General features: G+C 38.6%; 1 protein-coding gene across 2 annotated transcripts; it reads right to left on the reverse strand.

Moving 5' to 3' along the window:
• Window positions 1-1,767: 1,767 nt before the first annotated feature.
• Window positions 1,768-23,034, reverse strand: ZC3H14 (zinc finger CCCH-type containing 14). 2 transcript variants are annotated; one of them, XM_032189181.1, is made up of 17 exons: window positions 22,985-23,034; window positions 22,373-22,415; window positions 20,441-20,555; window positions 17,432-17,472; window positions 16,875-17,070; window positions 16,150-16,570; window positions 14,134-14,294; window positions 12,800-12,900; window positions 10,806-10,961; window positions 9,262-9,336; window positions 8,637-8,793; window positions 6,746-6,969; window positions 5,463-5,583; window positions 4,559-4,695; window positions 3,414-3,508; window positions 2,716-2,822; window positions 1,768-2,043 (listed from the first exon to the last, which is right to left on the reverse strand). In XM_032189181.1, the coding sequence occupies exons 1-17, from the start codon at window positions 23,018-23,020 to the stop codon at window positions 2,037-2,039; spliced, it is 2,193 nt and encodes a 730-aa protein (XP_032045072.1). In that variant the 5' UTR covers window positions 23,021-23,034; the 3' UTR covers window positions 1,768-2,036. The 2 variants fall into 2 exon arrangements, with proteins under 2 accessions (XP_032045072.1, XP_032045073.1); XM_032189182.1 differs by lacking the exon at window positions 22,985-23,034 and adding an exon at window positions 22,676-22,731.
• Window positions 23,035-23,278: the final 244 nt, after the last annotated feature.

Below are 23,278 nucleotides of genomic sequence, written 5' to 3' on the forward strand. Positions count from 1 at the left end.
GTTGCTACCTCGTGTTGTATTGTGTTTTCAGGCTCAAACTAGCTGGTCTCTTTTTAAAAAAACAAAACAACCAACAACATTTCTGGTATATTATGAGTTTGGTTTATGCTTTTTAGTTCAGTTATGGGTATACAGCATATTATAATAAGTAATGAAAATGCTGCATTACTGATTTTTGAAGAAAGTTAATGCGTTTATAATGTAAAATTTCATGTAAGAACACACAAGACCACAATGATCACTTAAAATAATGTAATAAGCTAAGTAAATACATTAGAAGTATTCCCTTTAAAAATATATATACACTTTTAGCTTTGTGGGTGGGTTTAATCATCTTTTTTTTTTTCCAGAGAAAAGTCAGCAGCTTGCCTTATGCTAAACATTGTACAATAGGTTGTAAGACATCAAAGCTGTTGAAATTCAGCAATGGAGGTAGCAGTAGTTCACTGCTGCCCTTACAAATTGTCTTCTCATCTCACACTGAGAAGGAAAAATAGCTTCATGGTGGCAGCTATTTCTGCAAGGGCAGCTAATGAAGGCATTGGAAAATTCTACAGAAAACAACACAACAAAAAAAAATATTTCAGCATTATTCCTTACGAAGCAAGAGCCTGTCCTCTGCTACTCTACTCCCATCAAGTCACCTTAGGAAAATATTTTACTGTAGTACTTTAAGCTTAAAATCCAGTTGTCTGTTTAGATTTGTTGTGTTTCATTATGGAGTGTGTCAGAGAGTCCCTTTTGCTTTAACCAAAAAAATATATATATATTTTGAACTAGTCCAAAGGTATGGTCATGTATTACTGTAATAAGGATCATGGTTTTAAGTGTACTCCATTTTGGTTTCCACCATGAACATCTATCCCCTGTAACAATGTTGTATGTTTATTTAAGGTATATATATATATTATATATATATATATATATATATAATTAAATGTCAGATTTTTGCATTAAGATTTTTTTAAATTTGAATATAAGCCTTGAGTACTTTATTTCATGAACAATTTTAAAAATGCTTTCCTGGAGCATTAAGTTTCAGAATTCAAGACTATATTTGTCAAATTTAATTTAAAAATATGTAGCTCTTATTGTTTCCTGATATATAATGTAAATATTTGTAAAAATAAATTCTTTTGTATATTTTTGTGAAAATGTAGTTCCCCAAAAGATAGAAAACATTTAATAAAAAAGTGCGTTCATCTTACCGCTCAATATTTTCCATTATTACAAATAGCCGTTAATATACATATGGTAACCCACGGGCAATTTTCACAGAAGCTTCTTCATATGAGTTGTTTACAAAGTGTGTCCAGTAGGAAGAAGTGTTGGAAGGAAAAAAAAATGTTCAGAAACAGATTCGGAGAGAGACTTTGTCTTGCAATTATAAATGAAGATACCTGAAACCATTTACTTTCAAGTAAAGTGTTATTTAATTTCCTAGGGTTTCTGAACTGAGCACACCATCACTGTTTCATTGTTCTCACTTACGAAACGTTTTTGTGCCCTTGCTTGCCCCTGTTTAAGAAAGTAGCAGAGGTATGATGACCATTACATGGAAATGATACCCCATTACTCATTCACAAGGAAAAGACAGCTAAGGAGTTCAATCAATGTTTGCCAGGACAGTTGTATACATCATACCAAGCAGCTGATTAAAAAATAAGAAAAAAAATTCTAGTATGACCTGAATACAGGAATAAACTTCCTAACAATTTCAACACACTTAATCTTAAATGAGAAACATTACTCAAATAGAACACAGGCTGTGCTTTGAAAGTTTTTAATGGAATTTAAAGTAAATCTATTCTTACACAGACATCTTACAGTGTAAAAAAAATGTAAAACTGCTCAAACTTACAAACTTGGAAAATTAGAGACATTTCAAGTATGCAATCAACTTTGTTTTATGAAAACAATGTATATTAAAAGTTCAAAATGCATGAATTTTTCTTACATCCTGTGCCCCTGGCAGTTAATTGTCTTTTCTGCTACCGGCCGAAGGAAGCAAAGTTCAGTCCCCAGTTGTATCCTCATCATTCACTGAGGGGAAAGAGAGAAACAATTCCCGTAAGTAACCACCCTCTGATTCCGTAAAGGTGATTTGAGAACTGTTACCCCTGTGGCAATTAAGACCTTTTCAAATGAGATTAGGTGGAGTAAGAGACTCAGGCAATCTGAGTATCTTTAAGATAGGCCAATGACTGCAGATTTGGGAATTTTGATGCTTATTTATGAAATTGTGGATAGATTACAGGAAGAAAACCTCCTGGCCTAAACGGAGAACTGCCCTGTTCACAAACACTGCAGAGAAGCCTTAGAACATTTTGTGGTAAAGACAGGTTGGACAGAAGATAAAACCATAGTACAGAATAATTGGTGTTGGATTTTCAGCTTTATTCCACTAAAACTTGTGGTATGCATTACATGTCTAGGTCAGGATTCTAATACCTCTGCCAAATCCTAACTTCACGGCGCTTGTTTTCCAGCATTGCATAACATTAAGAAATGTTTGAAAACGTTTGAGATACTAAAAACAGCCAGTACAAAGCTCTCTTAAACGAAAGGGCTATAACAGGTACCTTCCTTCACACAGTCTTGGCTATTGATCACCCACACTTTACTTCTCTAAGATTACATTTGTGACATAAGTATCTGTAAGGCTGGAGCCCCTAGACTTAACTAAGAAGAATAAAAAAAACCAACAACACTTACCTGGTTTGGGTTCGAGTCCATTTCAAGGCATGGCGTGGAGGTACAGTAATAGTTGGATGGTAGAAAGTGCAGTCTGGCCTTGTGCACTGGGTATTAAACCTACAATGCTAAAAATGAAAGCATTTTAGAAGAGGTTACTCAAAGTTGCCTTCTGCACTCCCAAACAAGCTAACCTCAAAAGTTACATGAAAATCTGTTTTACTGTATGATCTCTCTGATAATTGAATCAATAGCTTCGTAGGCTACTGCTATCAGTTCAACCCAGTGTCAGGAGGAAATCCTTTTCCACAGATATTAACTGTGAGTTAAATGCTCCATACCCCCAGCTGAAATGACAGGTGAAACTGCCTTGCTTTAGGAGTTTACAAAGCAGTGTCAATTGACCCATGCACATGAGCGCTCCTCTCTCTTTCAGATAATGCTGTGGAAAAGCTATCTGGCTAACATCCATGAACAGAGCCCTGGGCACCCAGTCCCAATTCAGCACCGTTAGAGATTAAAAAATAAATAAATAAAAGCACTAAATTTACTGGTATAAAAAAAATACGTACAGGCACAATTGTCCTGTATAAAATTACCTGAGTTAAATTGTGAAAAGTAAAAGCAAGAAGTCATGCTAATGATATTTCCTGACTCAAAGTAGCATATTGCAAGTATTTTCATAGAAAAGAAGGAAAGACATAAGAGAGAATTCTTACTTTTGGGTGGTAAAATGGGCATTCCATTTTTTTACAGGCAGGAAAGAACTTGCACAGCGGACTACTGGAGGATGGAGACTGTGTGGGTAGCGATACTAACAGAAAAGAAAAGAACAGGACCTGAATCAGAATAAACTGTTGTTTTTTTTTTTAAATACGATTCCAGAAAAAAATGAAGTATCTCAACCATTTCACAAGAAATCACATTTTATAATACAACAAAGCTCCGCAAAAAACATGGGGAGCCTCTGTCACAGCATACTAAGTGGATCTCATCCTGTGGTACAACAGGGCTATCAGGTAATTGTTAGCCTCGGCTCTTCACCATTGCACAACAGAGGTGCCGTGGTCATGGGCAAAGCTTCCAACAAATTATGTGGTGGTTCTGGTAGGCAGAATAATTCCTGTGTTGAATTAAACTAGCAGGCTTCCGGCTGGCTAAAGCTAACAGGAGTGAAAAGTGCAAGCAGCACACTTTCCAGGAATACACAGGAGCTGCTGGAACTGACACAGGAGATAAGCACATTGTGCTCTGCCTTCTGGCCCCGTAACAAAACCGTGCCATACTGTGAGTCAGGGCTACACCACTTCCAAAAGATCACAACTTCAGTGGCGTAGAGGCCCTCTGCCTTGGCACTGCTCAGGAGTTCAGGAATACCAACCAACATTTCAAGCACAGCAATTGCATTCACTGGGCAACCTCACTCTCTGAAAGTCATCTCATCATTACATAAAGTTAACTCCTAGAGTGTGATTAAAGAAAAAAAATGTTTATATAGTTCAAAGGCAGAAACTTCCTCTTTGTGTCATAAGCTCTTGATAACACATGAATCCAGTCTGAGAAAGAAATTTGAACAGAACTGCAACGCTGGCTAGCCCCTCCATCAAAAGGGACTACTTGTGCTTGCACAGAGGGTAAGATTCCATACAGACTCTTGCCTAACAAGCATTCAGGGGGTTTCTGAATGCAAACACAGGTTTTGCTGTAACACCGGATTCATCTAACATTAATACTTTCAAGAAAATTAAGTGAAATCAAGCAAAAAAATATTTTTTTCACTGATGTCAGTTCCTGCTTCCAGCACGCTATTCTCCCGTCAGCACATTCAGCAAGGCTCAGGCAAACAAGAGGTGGTTTGTCTCACCTGGTTTGGGAGGCGGGAGAGGGTTCCTTCGACTGGCGTGAGTGTAAGGGCAGTCTGGCTTGGTGCACTTTGCATCGTATTTACAATTCGGATGGATGAACAAGCATTTATCAGCAAACTTGCAGTTAGGAAAAACTCTGAGGGAAAAGAAATTCAGACGTCAGCTCATACTCAGAGGAAAATCAAGCAGCTGTTCCACGCGAAGGCCAGAACATCGCACAACGTTGAAAACTACAGCAGAGCTTGCATGTGCATGTTGGTTACTTCCACAGTAATATGTGGACATGTGACATACACTACCTGACCTGCATTCACTTCCCTTGTATAAACTTCTTACATGCAGTAAATAAGTGAACTACTTCACACTCAGTGGAGTTTGGTGGCAAGCTGCCTGTTGCGAGCTAAGATTTACTGTGTAGGGCAGAGCAGCAAAGGCACTGTGAATTCAGACATTTGCATGGGGAGAGAAGAGGGCACAGAATCCCAGGGTAATAGGGCTCATTCATGAAGAGAAAATGTTAATAAATTTAGGTATGTTGGATTTTAAAGGAAAATTCTAATTTTTGAGTAAATGAAGCCACCCAAGCTGGTAACGCTTATCTCAAAACAAAAATTATTTTTCTAGGCTGTTGCAGCTTGTGGAAGAGAAGTCCAATGCACAGTGCACATTCCCAAGTTAACCTTTGCTTTCAAACCGAAAATTACTGCATCACCAAATAATGGAACCCTAACACACTGAAAAGCATCGTGAGGTCTAGCAGAAGAGTGCCCGTTACCTGGTTGCTGTCACTACTGTAACAGATTCACACTGCCTTGGAATGTTTACTAACAAAGAAGGGAAATTTGGAGCACTGAAGTAAAAAGAATAACACAACGTCAAGTGGATGAACTTTGTACTACTCACTTGCAAGGTAGTGTGGGGTGATGGTACACGCACTCGTCTCCATTTTTACAAGCAGGCCAGTACTTGCAGCGCTCAAGCACCTTCTCCTGTTTTTGCAGCATGTTCAATTGTTCCATTTCCACTACAAAAGAAAGAATAAAATGGTCAATCTGAGACCTTTGTGGTTGCACATACATTTTGACTTACACAGTGTAGCATAATTAGAATTAAAAATATTTCCTGCTCTCCCCCTTTAGCTCAATTGTTGATAAGTCTTAATTCAATTTACTCACAAATCCAAACATAGGTACGAGTCAGAGACCAGGTCTCAGTAAGACAAGACTAAGAAAAACATTCTTCAGCTGAACTTCAGTTACGCTGTTCTGCTGAGCCATGTGTTAACAGAGCCCTGCTTCCTTTCTTCAAGCCAGTGGAATGGAAGGGACACGAACTTAAAACTCCTACAGTACTTAATCTCCCCCATAGGTCTCCCACAATTGTGTTACAGATTTGAAGATACCTGGATCCAGCTGTAGAGTTCTCTACAGAGTATCAATTACTCTTAATTTAGTTCAGAAATGTTGGATGCAGTGCTACTGTGGAAAATAAAGGTCTTCATAAGAAAACTAAAAACCTGAATCCAAGCATAACCTTAGGGCAAGTATACAACAGGTGTACAGTAAAACAATATCCTCTATATTTTTCATCACGGTTTCAAAACAGAGTTCTAAGCAATTGAAATACATGCTTCAGCCAATGATTTCCCACAGTATTCAAAAGATATCCCAAATAAACAGCGTTCAGATAAAATCATGTACTGCTTCAGTTCTACTTTTAGAGATTCCAGCAACTGAACTCTGCCAACACCTTACACTTGAAAGGCAGCTCTTGGTATCACGAATCCAGACAGAAGCATTAAGGTTAATGCCAACTGACATATCTGTTAAAGTTCAAGGCACAGCAAAACATAAAATCTGTCCATCGGCATGGGGACAAATGATACTGGGCTACCCAGAAGTGCAGATTTCTGTCAGTGAAGGAAAACTACATTTTTAAAGGAAAACAAAAATTACCAGTACTGACCAGTGTGGAGAGTTACCTATGTGCAGGACTGTTCTCCTTTATCAAGGACAAAGGCCTCTAACGATGTGAGGCCACTGAACTACAACCATTTGCCTAAAGGATGTTCTCATACAAAAAATAAATACCATCACTTTGATTTTTCATGAATGATAATGCCCAGGAGTTCTACCCACAATCAAACCACCACATTAGTACCATATCCTGCTGGAACCAGTAATTACCATCAGAGCTCTCTAGCTGCCTGGTTACAATCTGCATCTGCTGTGCTCGAAGGCCTTTTAATCCTTTGCCTGCACAAATATTTTGGGTAACTGGCTTTAATCCTTCAGTTATGCACATATCTTCCTCTTCTTGATCTGAAAGGTATCCTGGTGGACTGGGCACACCATCCAGTGTCACGATGAACTTGGGACTAGCAGGTTTCTCTGGCTGTGCAAGCTGGTCTCTATCAAACAAAGAAACAGATTTTTATTCAAGCCTCCTTAGCCAAAAAGTGAGTTGTACTAACAACTAGCAGTACAAGCTAGAGAGTAACACAGTAACAAAACTTTCTTTTAAGACTAACAATAAATGAATTGGATTAAAAGTGTGCCTTCTGGTGTCTCTGAAGCACTGGGAAGTAACACAGAATACAGTGGCACACAACAGAGACTTTGGCATTGCAACATTTCTGTTTGTTGCATTCTGTTTAACAGCTTGATCAAAAAGCTCATTTACTGACACACTTGAATAAAGGAAAGTGATTAGCCTTTTCAGGAATTTACACTTTTGAGACCAAAAAAGTGAGGGTAAAAACATTCCTGCAATCATGAACTTTTTAACACAAAAACCAGGTGTCTCCTCAAAAACACAGAAACAATGGACATAAAAGTTTTTTGGGTGAAAAGAGTCTTGAAATACTGACACTAAGAACTTTAATGCTCAGCCTGATCAAAAGATCAATCTAGCCAGTTACACCCTGTATCTGACAGCAGTCAAAGGGGATAAAGAGTAAAACAAAACAAAACAAAAAAAAACAGGAGATGTACACATGTTTTTTCCACTCTTCCACTGTCCCATACATTTCACCCAAGTGATTTCCTGAATGGGATGATTCTACATATTTGGTAACTATAAACCTTGCTTATCCATGAAATCAGGCTAAAAGCAACTACAGTCTATAATGCCTCTAAAAAGAGAGAAAAGCAACACTAACAGCATGACTAGTCAGAACTCTGATGTTAAACAGTCAGAAACAGTTCTGTTCAGAAGCAAAAATTCACTTCTGTCTTGTAGCACAAAGTCCCAGCTGCCAACTGTTAGTTATCCTTTTGGTTTGTTCATCATTGTTTTAATTTTTAGTTAACACAGGCTGTTTAAAGCCAACCACAGGAACGAAGCGTAAGTTTGTCTAACACAGTGAGAGAGCACAGCAGTCCACAGTGATGTACCTCATGTTGCTCTGGGTGGTTTTCACTTAACAGGTAAGGTGCACACAAACACAGATAAAACTACTTGGAAGCAGGAATACCAGGTCCTTTAATGAATTAGAAAAGTACGCACTGTTCATTTTTTAGAGTAAATGAAAAGACATCCACAACACATCCTTTGCAACTGAAGAGAACTTTAAACTTCTCTTGGCTGAAATTGTAACATGCCTTAAAACACCTGTCCCCATACTACTTGTTTCTTTGCTTATGGTACTGAGCTATGCAGAGAATGTGCTGTTTTCCCCCAGAAAGGGGCTTCATGAAGAAAGGTAATCTCAAGATGGAACAGATGTAAACTAAAAGTTATTTATGCAAAACAACTACATACTTAAGATTTCACGAATCTGAACAGCTATGACAAAAACACAGAAGCAGAAGCCTATTCAGTTCTTTCTTCTGTTTTCTTGAAAACCAAAGACAAGCTCACAGTACAGCTGGCCATGGGAATTCTTTTCAGTTTAAAAGCATTTTTGGGGCTTTGCCCCTGATTCCTCTCACCCCACTATTCACTGTCAATCCATTTTCCATGATTACCCAGATCTTGACCTAACATATAAATCACAGGAATGGATTAATTATTCCACTAAATCTCAAGCAAACATTCTGACTAGTAAGAGTCCTAAAAAAAATTAAAATGTTTTACCGTGTCTGTATTAGACGCCCTGAGAGTACTCGTATTGCCTCGGTAGCCCTCTTTCCTAATTGCTGATTCTGTGGCAGTATTTCCTCAGATAATTTGGGCTTCTTCAGGATAAATGACCTAGTATCTGTATGGACCATAGATTCTGCATCATAGTAGTCTGAAATGGGAGAAAAATTACATAGAAAATAAGACAGATAACAATAATCATGTAATTGTACTCTACCTTTTGGCATAATTAAAAATCAAAGTATGTAAATTAAAGGTTTACATGCCAATGAGCTAATTCTCTTTTGTTTAAAATTCTTAGCAGCAACTTCCAGAAAACATTTTTACTTCCTTGCTTATTCCACAAAAGCAGGAGCCATAGCCCATATTAGGCCTGATCAGGAAACTTGGTACTGTGCTGTGCTGAAACAGCACTAAAGACCCATACACACAACACCTCCCAGGCTTTGAACACATACTGATGTAACACTTATTTTCCTTAGACACAGAGACTGGGAAAACACTGAAAACAGTAAAATTAACTGAAAACAAAATTTCATTTTAGCATTGCCAGACCATTGGCATTCAATCTGAGAAGGAGCTATTTTTCTTTAGGAATAAAAAGATCACAAGACTTAACCTGGAGTTACTTGCAAGGTATCCTCAATCACAGGATCAACCTGGAGCCGAGAAGAGAGTTCCTTTTGTTCAGCTCCTAAAATAAACAGAAATTAGGAACATATTTTACTACATGTCAAAATGAAACTCTAGACTAATGAATAACACTATAAATGAAACTATAGAACTGAAACATATGCTCCCCTAGTTCTTCTGATTAAGAAAGATCAAAACACGTTTACAACTCCCACAAAAAGTCCACCATTCTCATAGTTAAGAACCCCTCTCCATTGTGTTTCAGAAATAACAAGTTTTCTCCAGACAGATGGCATGGCAAAATCCCAATACTGAACGATTCTTTCCCACTATTATGACTCAGTGCAAATTTGGTCTGTGGATATGGAACTTACAAAGGCCAAGTTCTTTCCTCCTCCTTTGTGAAGGTGCTGACCATTCAGAGAACACACATAGGAAATCAGCTAACTACAGGGGACTACTTTATGGTCTTCTCATAAGAGGAGAAACAAATCATAACGGGAACATCCTACATTTGACTGATGGTTTGAGAAAAATATTTTGCTTTCTCTAAGTTTCTTAAGTAAGCTTCCGTTTCCATTTCAGTTGGAAAAGAGCCAAAGTATTTATGCTAAATATTTTCTATATGTTAATTCAAAAACTGAGAAAGCTTCTTACGTATTTTACAGATACAATTCCAAATATTTTATGTTGGCAGAAAGATTCCACATACATCCATACAAAAAATAAGAGACTAAAAAAATAGGTCCTTTTGTTTCAATAAGGAATGTTTATGAGAGTTGATATAACAAAGCTCTTAAACCAAATTCTGCTCAACAATCTAAATACTCAGTAAGAGTAAACTAACTCCTTACAGAAGCCTTTTCCTACCACTTTACTTCTACAATTCCTTGTTAACACCCACGCAGAGATTTCTTTCATGCTGAAAAGATACTTTGATTACTTTCATATATTATGCCATTTTCCTTCCAGGAGTTTCACAACAGAAGTAAAATATAGCTTACTGTTCACACAGTTACCCTGATAACAGCCATCCTGTAACAGCAACTACAGTGCTCTAATACCAACACAACAAAGTAAAACAAACTAATTGTGTGATAACACCACTTTGGAAAGAATCTTTTGATATTTCAAATGCTACAAATTGTTCCAAACATACAGTATCTTAACTGTCTCCCACAAGCTTTGTGACAGCATTACTCCTACAACGTATCAAGGAAAAAGCACAAAGGACTGAGAAAAGATAAGTCACCCCAATATAAATAGATAAATTCACTTATTGCAAAATTATTCTTCAGCAATATGCCAGAATGTTGTATCACCCTTTGCTCACTGAGTAATTCATCTGAGGTTATCCATGCATATAGATACACCTGCAGCCACACTTCAGAAAGTTTACTGGTTTTCAGGCCATTTCCACACACAACTCTTGATGCTGACTTAAAAATTAAAAGCATTTCTTTTCTCTTCTCAGCCTGCTGTAAAGTGACATTTGCTGGTATAAACTTTTAAAGAATATTATCAGATGACCTTGTATGCCTTCCGCTGTCTGTTCCTTTGGCTCTTCTACTTGAAGCTGAGAACTCAGAGTGGGGATCCTGCTCTGCACATGGATTACTTCTAACTGAGATTCTTCTGGGCTAATTCGAGCTCTTGGTGCAACTGGAACAGTTTGTTTCTGTGGAACTTTAAATAAAGGTAAATCATTTATATATAACCCAATCACCAACAGCACTATTTTTACCTATGACAATAAAATCACTCTAAGTTACACAAAAAAAACCCCTCAAGCATCTGTTTAGACAAAAAAGATCTTTAGCTACCTGTAAGATCCTCACCGTGAAAGCACATGCATGGATGTGCACAGAACACTCAGTGAGCTGTAGCTCATGTAGTTGAATGCCTAGTTGTGAGACAAAACTGAATCTGCTACCAAAAGCTGAGATGCAGCCTGAGAAGGATTAGAGTGACCTCACCTATTCATTCATCACTACACAGGACTATTTTGCTAAAAACTTTCTTCTGGTACTGAAACCACTTTTTATTCCACCTTCTTCCGTATGAGCAATCTTGGATTATCAAGATGTACTTCTCACAGTCCCAGAAACCCTGTGCTAAGTTGCTTGCAAACACAATATAAAACCTGATGACAGTAGCATGGAATTTGGGGGTATGACAGGATGACAGGTTGGCATCTTTGCCTGGCTTCTGCCAAGATTGTTAGAACTGGTTGTAAAAAGCTAAGCATATTTTTTTCTTGGCTGAATATCATATCATAACCTCTGACACATATAATTAAGGTATTGCTCAGCACTGGGTTTATCATTTATGATCTTACTGCTTTGTTTTCCCCACAGATTGCAAATTAGTTAATTTCTATATTCCATTCAAAATAAACAGATATGAAATATCTCAACATTAAATCACATTTATTAGAACAATCCTTTGTTAATTTTTCTTCAGTTCTATGTTTGGCAACAATCTTTACTACTAATCTATACAATTTACTCTGATTTAAAACCAACTCACAATATCAAGTGTGTAACATGCACTGACATCTCTTGCAATTCAAGAACTTTTGAACATCGATAACTCTATCACATATCTCATGCCTCTAAAACAACTTACCAGTACTCACACAACCTTGAAAATACAAGTAACTACAATAAAACAAGCAACAAGTTCACAATGGCATTTTGTCAATTTGTTAACGTGGAAGGAAGATAAATGTTTCTTACAGTTAGTTTGTAGGTTTTGAGAGAGAGCAGGCCAGAGATTTTGGACAGCACTCAGACTTGCTTAAGACAGCACAAAGTCATGGTTTGGGTAGTTCAGTGAATGCTCCTTTGCTGCCAACATGCAATGCTTCATGCTGACAGCACTAGATTTATTAACATCCCATGAAATGACAGCACACGAGGTTATCACCTAGATTTGCCCTTCTTCATTTGAAGCTGAATGCCATCACACAGGCAGCTAACTGCTCAGTTGCTGTACCAAGTGCAACTCTGTATCTAAAACCACTGAACTAAAACTGCAACCTCCTGGCTTAAAGAGCTGGCATAAAGGCTGACATATCATTCAGTAGTTATTTTAATTACCTATACCCAGTGTATTTTGATTTTTTGCTGTTTGGCTTTTTTCTCCTCCCCTCTCAGGAAGAAAGAGAAACAACAGCAAACAATTAGCTCCAATAACATGGCTAACACCGAGCACTTTCTCCTCAGCATCTATTCACATTTTAGAAAACTTCTGGTGCTTCCTATTTGTCTCTCTGCACTTTACAGATTCATTATCTTGATTAATGTATTTTAAAAATCTCTTTCCTCCCTTATTCATGCTTTCATAATTCATCACTGAACATTACTGCAATGTACACAGGACACGGAAAATGCTTTACGTGTATCACTGACATGCACTATTTAACATTGTGTTTGATCTCTAAGTGCTATGTTTAGCTTGGATTCATAAAACGGAGCTTGGAAGTATTAAAGCTCAGCACAAACAAAAACGATGCTAATTACCTGTGGAATAATTAGTTGTTTTTGTAACTGATTCCTGTGCTTCAGAGATTGCTTTCAGTATTAAGTTCTTATTGGCTTGTTTGGAGGGTGGAAGTGAAGGTCTAAGGGAGATGAAACAAAGTAACTGTAACTGAATTGCAACAGCAACTGTATCCGTGCTAAACACAAACATTTCAACACGTTAACAAGTTACACATAATACAGAAATCAGCATTTAAAACTTCACTGTTTGGATGTTTGTTTTCAACTTGTTAATCTATTCTCTGAATGGACAGGGATATACAAAATGCTCTCAAAAATGGAAGTCCAGAGGCCTGATTTTATCTCACATGTAAGCTGCTGTATAAACATGCAACATCTGAAAGGCACAACTTCTGCCTCTGCCCCCCACATTCCTGTTACCAAGTCTGTGTTGGCACTAATTAATTGCACAGCCACGTTATGCAGCAGGATCTGGAGGAAAAGTAACTATCAAAAACACGTTAATTGTAAAAAAAAAGGCTTTCTGTTTCTTTTTGAATACTGACAATAGTAAGTTCAAATCAAACAGACATGCTGCGGTGTTGAAGATAAATTCAATAAAGTGTATCAGCTTCAAACAAATCTTCTACAAGCTAGCCTTGCAGATCAGTAGAACCAACTCTTTCCTAGCTTAAACATTCTTCCTCTTACTGTTGTCAGACAAACACCACTAATGGACCTTGACTGACACCTGACATTCAGACAGAATTGGAAAGGGGGAAAAAGAAGAAAAAAAAAAAAAAAAACTTACTTTTTTGGAAAAGATAAAATAATCTTAAAGAACAGAGCAACATAAAGAAAGAAATGTCACTGAAATGTATTCACAAATCTCACTTCTTTGTTGTTTTTGTTTTAAAGTAACAGAGACTGGAACCATGTCAAAAGGCTTAGTGTACAAGAGAATCAGATTTGTCTGATCAGAGCTATTTGGTTTGAAAACTATTCCTGAAGTAAAAGAAAATAACCAAAACTCCTAGGAAAATTATGATACCATGTTAAATACCTGGTCTGAAACTTGCCAACATTAACATTCTTTTAACAGTAAACTTTTCCCAAACAGCGTAAAATTTCACACTCAAATTTCACAGTTTATGCAGAACAATAAAAACAGGTTTTAAAGTTAGTGGAAAAAAGGTAGTATAATGAGACATCTCACCCACAGAGGTGTGAGACAGTATGAAATTTAACAATGGCTTACTGATTTTTTTCTGTCAATTTTCAAAACCACAGACAATTTTCATCAACTTTATCTTTCAAAGATTTTGTTCACTATTTTTTTCTGGAAACAGCATCATCCCTGAAATCTTAAGTACCTTCTTTCTGGCTTTGCAGGTACAGACACACTGCTAGAGATGCTTCCTGTTCGTGACCCATATTCTTCTTCTTCCTCCTCCTCCTCGCCATCATTACAGAATTTTTTCACTTTGACTACTGAACTCACAACAGGCAACCTTCTCTTCCTGGAGCTTTCTTCCTACAACAAACAGAAGAGCCAAAATACTTCATTTAGCATAAAACATTAGTAAGAGAGCAAAGAAAACTATGCTATTCTACTTACAACCAGAAGATGGAGAACTTCCATTCAAATTGCATGAATCTAAGACTAATAGATAACGTGCAGAAACAAGTGACAGCACTTAGAGCGTGAAAATCAGCTACACTTACACTGAAATCTCATTAAAAATGTGACAGTAAAATGTGAAAGTAAAGTAACACTTAGAGAAGGAGAAGAAAGACTAAAGACAATTTATCAAACATCTAAAGAAAGAGGAGGGTTTTCCAATGCAACTCACAACAGCCTTAAAGATGCAACTATTAAAAGTTTTATGGAGAAAAATGAAATAGCTGAGAATGACTTTCTCCTCTGTAGTAGCTCTAATTCTTAGATTGGTATAAAGATTAACTTCTAGCAAGCTGACACATTCCAAAGGATGGTAGCTGCCTTGCGGAGGAGCCAGTGTGGTCCAGCTCAGGAAGTGCAAGTTCCCTTTTCTGAGAGTTACTCACCACCACTACAAAGCATGTAATAGTGACAAATTTGAATGCTAGCCCATGCAAAAGCATTGGAGCAAACACCTAACAATGCTTCCTAAAAGAACCATCACTCAGCACTGATCTACACAGGAGCACAATGAGACACCTGGCTGATAGGTATGCAGATGGTATCCTTTAACTGATCATGTATCCTCCAAAGAGGAAAAAACATCCTAAGGAATAGACCTGGACTATACTGACACATAAGATATATGCAATTAAAATAAAATAAAATAAAATAAAATAAAATAAAAGACCTTTTTAAAGAAAAACTTTCCAAATCACAAGCACTTGTCTGAGGAGTCAGCAGAGTACATCAAAGGTCACAGTTCCACGAAACACTTCTGAAAGAGCCCTCTTCGGGGCATTATTAATGAAATAGTGACTGAAGAAAATTGTCACAGACCTTTTTCTAACATTGTCAAGGGGAGATGTGACTCTCGTTTGTGGAGAATGTATGTACAGCCTTAAATGAGTCATTGTATTCTCATTCTCACTTCTACAGCTTAAAAAGTAAGGACATCTGCACACATCTCTGCATTCTACATTTCTGAATAAAAAACACTGTTCTTTTTTGAAGAGCTATGTAAGTAGCAGCAGAGAACAATATACACAGTAGAAACACAGATGCAGCTGGAATATAATGTAAGTCAAATTTCTGCATCATCACAAAATTAGCAGCCGTAACAATCTTCATTCCACTTACAGAAGGGCTCTTAGCTGTTTCATATGGGTAGTCTTAAAACCATCAGCTGGGACTGTCATTCTGCCTGGGTCAGTCTGGCTTCTCAAGTGAGTAAGGCAGCAATCAGCGTTTAGTTTATGGTTGTACAAAACCCGCCCCGAAAAGTGCTTAAATGCCATGGCTCTAAGTTGTAAAACAATACTAAAAAGCAATACATCTGGCTGTTAGAGACTGAGATGTACCTAGCATAGTTACAAATAAACAGCACCCCAAAAAATACAGATTTACTTCAATGATCCAGAGATCAAAATGATTCCTTCTGATTCGTCACACGCATCGTAACAACATGCCAGCTCATTAGTCCAGCCCAATATGGCATGAAGATATACAAGCTAATTAACTCAGCTCTACAGCAATCAGTGAAGCGATGACACTAAGCTATGCAATCTCTACTTAACACTGGACCTAGAGAATGAAATCCCAAACCTCCTCGTACCAGTAACAGAAATCTTCTGATTTCTCTGAGGTGAAGACTTTATGGGAAGAGTGTACACAGAAATTTAGGCTCCTAGCAAGCATGAAATACAGCAACAGTTTAGATCATACTAACCTCGCTGCCTACTTTATCAGCACTAAGTTTGGAGGTGGGCCTGTAGCTCTCTGCTAAGCTGCCAAATGCTTCTGGATTGCACAGCTGGACCGTTTCCAAGGACCTGCAGCTTTGCGTGTCTAACTGCCGACTCCCCTGCAAGGTGCCCTGCTGGGACAATCTGTGCACGTGCGCACTGCCATCTGCACTCCTGCTGCCTGGTGGCCGGTAGATTTCAGCAGTAGGACGAGAAGAACCGTAAGTTACAGTTACAGTAGGTTTTTTCCGGGACAAAGGATTCTCCTGCACAAAGTTTAGGTCTTCATCAATTAGATCATCTGGTTCAGGTTTAATGTCAATTACAGCTTCAGAAGGTGACAGCTCCCTCAAAGGCTTGACTGTAGACATTAAGCGGGATGCAGAACCATCTTCAGAAGACTGCCTGTTAAAATAAGAAATTGCCAAATAATACCTCTTCAAGTAAAGCTCTGGAAAATTCTGGCTTTTTAAACAAAGCCAGATGGGAAGAATCATGAAGGTATTATTTCTCATGCATATCTAACACACTGATCCCTATTTTTAGTTTGGTTAATTAATCTAAGCACATCTGTTACTTAAAGAAATAGAACTGAGTTCCTGATTTAATGTTTTTATTTAACCAATTATAGGAATGCTTCACAATGACTACCACAGTCACACAACTCCTAAAGTCTTAACCTGTGTCAGGAAGCAATCAGTGGTTTTACCGTGAAGCAGCGTTTCTTTGTTCCTGTGAACTGGTGGAAACTCTGGAGTCATTTCTTTCTGTCCGTGTGCTGGAAACCGCAAGAGGTGGCAAGGCATCCTCACGCCTCCTCTCATCACTCGCACATGAACTACTTTTGCTGGAAGGAAGGTTGCTCTCAAAGATGTTAGATTCTGAAGATTTTACGCTTGTTGGTTCTGCAAAAACAGGTACCTTTCATTTTATATCCAAGCACAGCAATAGGGATTTTGCAATAAATGTATCAAGGTAAATGTAACAAACAGGACATTGCCCAGATGTAAACAGAACAATCTAAGGAGTTTTCAGTTCAAAACATCAGGAAGAAATGCTCAGGATTAAATTTTGGACTTGGAAATAAATTCTTTGTCTCAAAACAAAAATAAAAACCCATCTTCTAAAAAGTCAGGACCCAAAAATACCACTGGGATTTAAAACTAACAAAACAGTCAGCTAAAATCTTAGTGGAAACTAACTAGACGTGCAACACTACATTAAAAGATAAACCTGGTTTCACTCAAAATTCATTTTCTTACTTACCAGTAGTCACAGACCGCAGCTTATCCAAAACACCGTGGAGCCTGAAATAGACAGCAGGCAGAGAAGGAAGCAAAAGAAAAAAGGAGAAACAGAAGAACTTTAATTCAGAATGATAATCTTTCAGAAACAACCTTTCCCCACCCTATAATAAGCATCTCATTTATCCACGGCTTCACTTGCCATTAACTGATAATGTTGGGTTTAAGGAAGAGCTTAAATAAGTGAGTGAACTTCATAGATGCAGGTAAGGTATTCATCACATCAGCTACTTTTGGCACTTTGTTCATTTACCAAATTAAAGCCAGTACTTTCTACTGTTCCACTACAATCAACAATGTGAATTAAATGTCTTCAAAAGGACTAACTCAAACTAAGTTAGAATCCTAGGGTATAGGCTAGAATTTTACTTCATATATGAAACTTCAATTACACAGCAAAGTTAAAGATAACTCTAAATAGAAACCTAAAAAATACACAATTTAAAGTACTTAATTTACTCAGGATTCTTCCAACATGCTTTGTTTATATCAACAATATTCTTTGAGACATATTGCTGAGCAATACTTTTCAGCGAGGTACCAAATTTGCTGTTTGCCTGTGAAAAAGGCACCACGCTGAAGCAATATAGAAAATCGGAAGGCTACAAAATAGTCCTTTAAAAATACACTCATTACAGAGAGAAAAAAAATAAAAACAGACACACACATTTAAGTGCATATCCTAGTTAGAGTTCAAATCTGATCCTGGGCATCTCCATAATTTAGGCTGAGTATTAGAAGGGTGTCAAGGAACAATATCATATTGAAAACTGGGAAAAGTAAAACTGCATAGCAATATATGGAAGGCTTTTCATTAGAAGCCTGTTAAAAATGTTGTCAGCTGAACTCTGCTGATGTGACCATGGTGTATCAGCTTTCACGCTGATCTATGGATATCTGACCTGACACTTGGTTCAGAGTATGAAGTGCTGGCCAACCAGCAGGAATGCCAGCTCTGCCAAAGAGCTGCTGTGAAACTTTTGCTAGATGACCCAGAATTACCAACTACAGAGAGCTACCAAGGAAGGAAGACCTTGTTGAGTATTTAACTTAGCCAGGGACTCAGCGCTTAAGAATGTAATACTTCTGTCTTGCTTTTAAAAGGAAAAACAAACCAAATGAATAAACAAAAACAAACAAAACTGTAGAAAGCTCCCAACTATACCACTATGTAACTTTTTTCTCCACCAGTCCTTATATATCTTACTGCATACATTTATCTTGTTCTCCTTTCTTTCTTTTAACCAATACCTACTTCATTATCTGAGAAAGCATTCTGAAATAGAACTTGTATTTAGTAACAAATGTAGATACTGAACTGAATGACAAGACTCATTACATGGGGAATTTAAACAGCAATCATCAAAACCAGTGGAAGGTATAACATCTACATATAGTTGATATCCATTTCCAAATACAAAAAAAAATATTTTGATTTCTCTCTTCTGTCAAAATTCATTTTATGTCATTATTAATCTACTATTAATCTATTAATCTAGTTTAATCTACAAAGCCATAACTGTGTTCTGCTACATATTATCGTGTTATTTCTTCGCATGCAGAGATTCAGAGAAAACCCTAGTACTAAACTCATCAGTCTGTTAATTTGTCTAACTGATTCCCAACATTCCTACAACTGCATGACTTACTGCCACAGTAAATGCCAAAAATGTTATCTAGGTAGGTCAAAAAAGGGAAAAAAAGCAGGTATATACACTGTAACTTTAAATTGAAAAAAAAGGGGGTACATCGTTAATTGCACTCACCTTTCCTGTATTTTTGACAAATGCCAAAAAAAAAAAATGAAAACTTTGAAAGCAAACTTAAATTATACCCATGTCACATAGAAATACATTGGTTTAAGTAATTAATACTGTTAATTGTTATAACTGGAACTAATTTTTACTCTTTGTCAATGTTTATGGCTTAATAACATACCCAACTTCTACAATGTTTCCTCTTTGCTGTTTAATTGCATAAAAGCTCCTAACCAAATAAAGGAGAACCTGACTAATCACACAGACATACTGAAAATGAATGTAATTACTCAGTATGAAAAATATGAAGAAAGCAATCAGAAAAAGCAAGAAAAATGCAATACTTCTCTCATCTGTACAAATCAAAGTAATGTTCCTTACAACTATATTAGATTAAAGACTCAAAAAATGAGATTAACTTGAAAAAATACACAGCTCTGAAAGCCAAAATAAAATCTCTGGAGCAACATCTGTTTGAAGAGTCTGTCTGGCTACTTTGAAACATGGAGGTTAAAGTAGTAGAAAATGCATGAGAAATACTGTACTGGCTAAAGTTCTCATGCATTAGAATTAATACACAACTGTCAGGAGTTTAGGGGGGGAAAAAAAGTTCATCTGTTGCTCATTTGTCCTCTTCACAACAATTCTGGGGTTCTACTTTTGTTTTGTATAGCTGGGTGATGGCGATAAATAAATAGCCTGAGAGGTGGGAATACCTAAACATTTGGTGCTAAGCCTTGTCAAAGACGGTATACAGAATTAGAGTCACTGCTCATCTGTCCTCTAATTCCTCTGTACTACAGCAATCTGAAGCACTATTAGCATAAAAGCAAGTAAGCTGTTTTTTAAAGAACTACCTTTAAAGAACTTACTGCAGAATACAGAGCTCCCACGCTCAGAGTGGGCTTTGTAGGATTATTTTTTTTTTCAGTCAACATTTGGCCCTCACTTATCTGAGCATTTCAAACTTCAAAAATGTGACCGCGCTTATGAGCGAATAAAGAATATAAGCCCTCCAGCCTCCTGTGACACTTAATAATCACTGCAGTAGCCTAACAACTGACAGAATAAAAATTATTTATTAAAGTAAAAAGGTTTTATTAATGTAAATTGCACAATGGGGGGATAACTAACTGTTTATATTCTCACAGCTCATTTATAGAAAAGAGTCCCAATTACTGGTAAGAAGTGTGACAAGTAGCTTACAAACATACCATACAGTAAACCTGACAGTATTGTTTCCAAGGAAAAGAGAAAGGTCCTCTGTCATCTGCTCCTGGCTCTTCTTATTGGCCACCATAACCATAATGTAATCAGGGAGTTCTTCATCTAATAGAAAGAGAAATATGTTATGAAGTATAAGAAAGCATAACAGATTAAATAGATCCTTAAACAAGTTATCAGAGCTTTTTTTCCAGTTTTTCTACAAGGCCTCTGTAGGCAGATTGTTAGATAAGGAAATTAACAAGGCTTCCACTTCATCTGAAGGTTTAATAGGACTTTCAGTCACAAGTGAAAAATAAAAGATCGTCAACTTCAGTAGAGCAGAAGCTGAAAATAAGATCAAAGCATTTAAAAAGTAAGTAAATAAAACAAAAAGGACAAGATAAAAGAAAGCCACTCTGTTGCTCGAATCCTTTTACTGGAACGCTAACAAGCATCTACGATTTTCACTACTTCAAATATTGCCAAACGCAGCACCTTACCCTTATGAAAGACCAAACTAATAAATACTCCTTTCTGATCTGTGCTTTGAACAAATCAAAACCATAGCAACTTCCAGATTTTCCATCTACAAAAACGCTGAGTATCAGGTCATTAAAAATAACAAAACAAAACAAACACAGCAACCCTGCAAGTCTGATTCTCTATCTTTCCCCTGTATGCAGTTTCACACAACACGTGAAATCTATTTCCATTGATGGAAACAGGGTTCCACTACCAACCAGAATTGGTAGGAAAGTGTTGGGAGTCTAACACAATAAAGGTTTGGGAATGTTGGTATTTGGCTTCTTATTTACCCTAGTTCTGGTCTATTCTGAAAGACTGAACAGACAATTGTTGCTTGAGGGCCTTAGATATGCTTCTTGAGCACATATTTTAATTTATTTAATCAAACACCTCATGCTCTGCAATACCGCTCCATGGCATGAACCTAAGAACAGAACGTTAGAACAGTTGGAAATCCACTTCAAATAGTGAACTTGCACTAAAGCCCTAATATACTTGTACTCAATTAATCAAGTTAAATCTGCACACGTTATAAAGACCTAAAAATTAAAAATCTTAAATAGAAATCAAAATATAAATCAAAGGAATTGCATTTACTCTATATCTCATGTATTCTATATCTCCTAGAGCATAGAAGCAACATTCATACATTGTACCCACACTTCACTGTCATTCAAAAAATCAACTCAAGGCAATCCACACTGCCCATACACGTCCCATTCAAAACAAAACCTTGATCCTATCTCTATGATTTCATAACATGTTATTTCATCAACATCAGCGTAAGGTAGGTCTTGGTTTTCTCCTTAACAGTCAAGTTCTTATGTTTCATAGAGTTGTGCTACATACTGTTTCTGACATGGCCCTTCCAACTCCTAAAACAGTCAACCTGACTGTCTCACTGTAATATCCTTTCTCCTAATTCTGACAAATACTTGAAATCCAAAATGCTGTTGAAAAGACAACTAAGAAAGACTAACTCCATCTCAGAGTGGCCACAGGTAACTGCCATCATATGCAAACATTTTACTTCATGTAATGTTTCTTCTTGCACCTCATAGAACTTCCCTTAAATATTCACAAAGACACATCGTTCTTTGTTTGTTTCTTTCAAATCCCTTGCATCTGTATCTTACTGAAGGGGGAGAGACTGTTAGCTGATTTCCTTTTAGCTCTTCATTCACCAGTGTCCACATACAGTGTCCTCTTATGCATAAGACTACACATTTTGTGAAGTCCTTTTTTTTTCCACATTAGTCCAGCACTTCAGGTAATCGACCTCACGCTTGAGGTTTCTGTATGCAGTAACACAATTAATTATGGGTAAATTCGCTGATCCAGCGAATCGCATTAACCAGCTCCTGGTTTCCTGTTGAACGACAACAAACATGGGCTGACCACGAAGTAAAACTTACCAACATAAGCCCCCAGCTCCTGCAACTTTCCTTTTATAGCCCCCTAAAAGGCAACGAAACAGCGTGTGAGGGACGGAACAACAAAGTGCCTTGAACTGCAGACCAGCGCGACGCTCTCTCGATGAAGTTTTCCTCGCTGCCCACCGAAGGCTTTGCCCTGGCCGAGGCCCGGTTCCCGCCCGCAGGTCGCGGCAGCTGCCGGCAGCGGGGCGCTGAGGCCCGCGGCAGCCTCGCCCCCCGCCCCGCTTCCACCCCCACACCGCCCCCAGCCCCCCTCCCTCAGCAGGGACCACCCGGTCTCACGGGGCGCGCAGAGGCCGACGAATTACGCCAGTAATAGATGAGAACAGCCCCGGAAGGTTCGGAAATGGTCATCCCCGGCTCGGCACCGGCACCCTGCCGGGGTCTGCGGCGTGTGAGCGCCCAGAGGCAGCGGCTGGCAGCCCCTGCCCTGGGGCATTGCGGCCCGAGCCTCCCAGCGGGCAGGGGCAGGGGGAGCTGCAGGCAGAGCGGCAGCGGCCACCCTCCCGCCTGCCTCCCGCAGCCCCCCGTTACCCCGTCCGCGCTCGCCCGGCCGGGGGGATCCCGGCCCCTCGCCGCGGCGCCTCTCACCCGGATCTTGCGGCTGATCTCTGTGCCGATCTCCATGGCCGCGGCCTCCCCGCTCGCCTCCCGCCCAGGCCCCGGCAGCGCCGCACAGCGCCCGGCCTCCGCCTGCGGCGCCCCCTGGCGGGACGCGGCCCGGCCTCCGCGCCGCCTCCCCTCGCACCGCACGGCCCGGCCCCGAGAGGGCGGCGAGCCCCGGGCTGCGCCGAGCCGCGGGCAGAGGGGCCCCGCTCGCCTCCCGCCTGTCCGCGTCGCCTTCCTCTGCCACTGCCCGGGGGAGGCCTGCGCCCCCCTCCTGCT

The sequence above is a fragment of the Aythya fuligula genome, chromosome 5 (genome assembly GCF_009819795.1).
Source record: "Aythya fuligula isolate bAytFul2 chromosome 5, bAytFul2.pri, whole genome shotgun sequence".
NCBI lineage: Eukaryota > Metazoa > Chordata > Aves > Anseriformes > Anatidae > Aythya > Aythya fuligula.

Coding starts and splice junctions, on each gene's coding strand:
- ZC3H14 (XM_032189181.1), bottom strand. CDS start 23,020: ATGGAGATCGGCACAGAGATCAGCCGCAAGATCCGG. Junction 14,295..16,149: donor CTGATAAAGTAGGCAGCGAG/GTTAGTATGATC, acceptor TGTTTGTTGTAG/GAAGAAAGCTCCAGGAAGAG. Junction 5,584..6,745: donor GCAGCTAGAGAGCTCTGATG/GTAATTACTGGT, acceptor TTTCTTTTGTAG/TGGAAATGGAACAATTGAAC.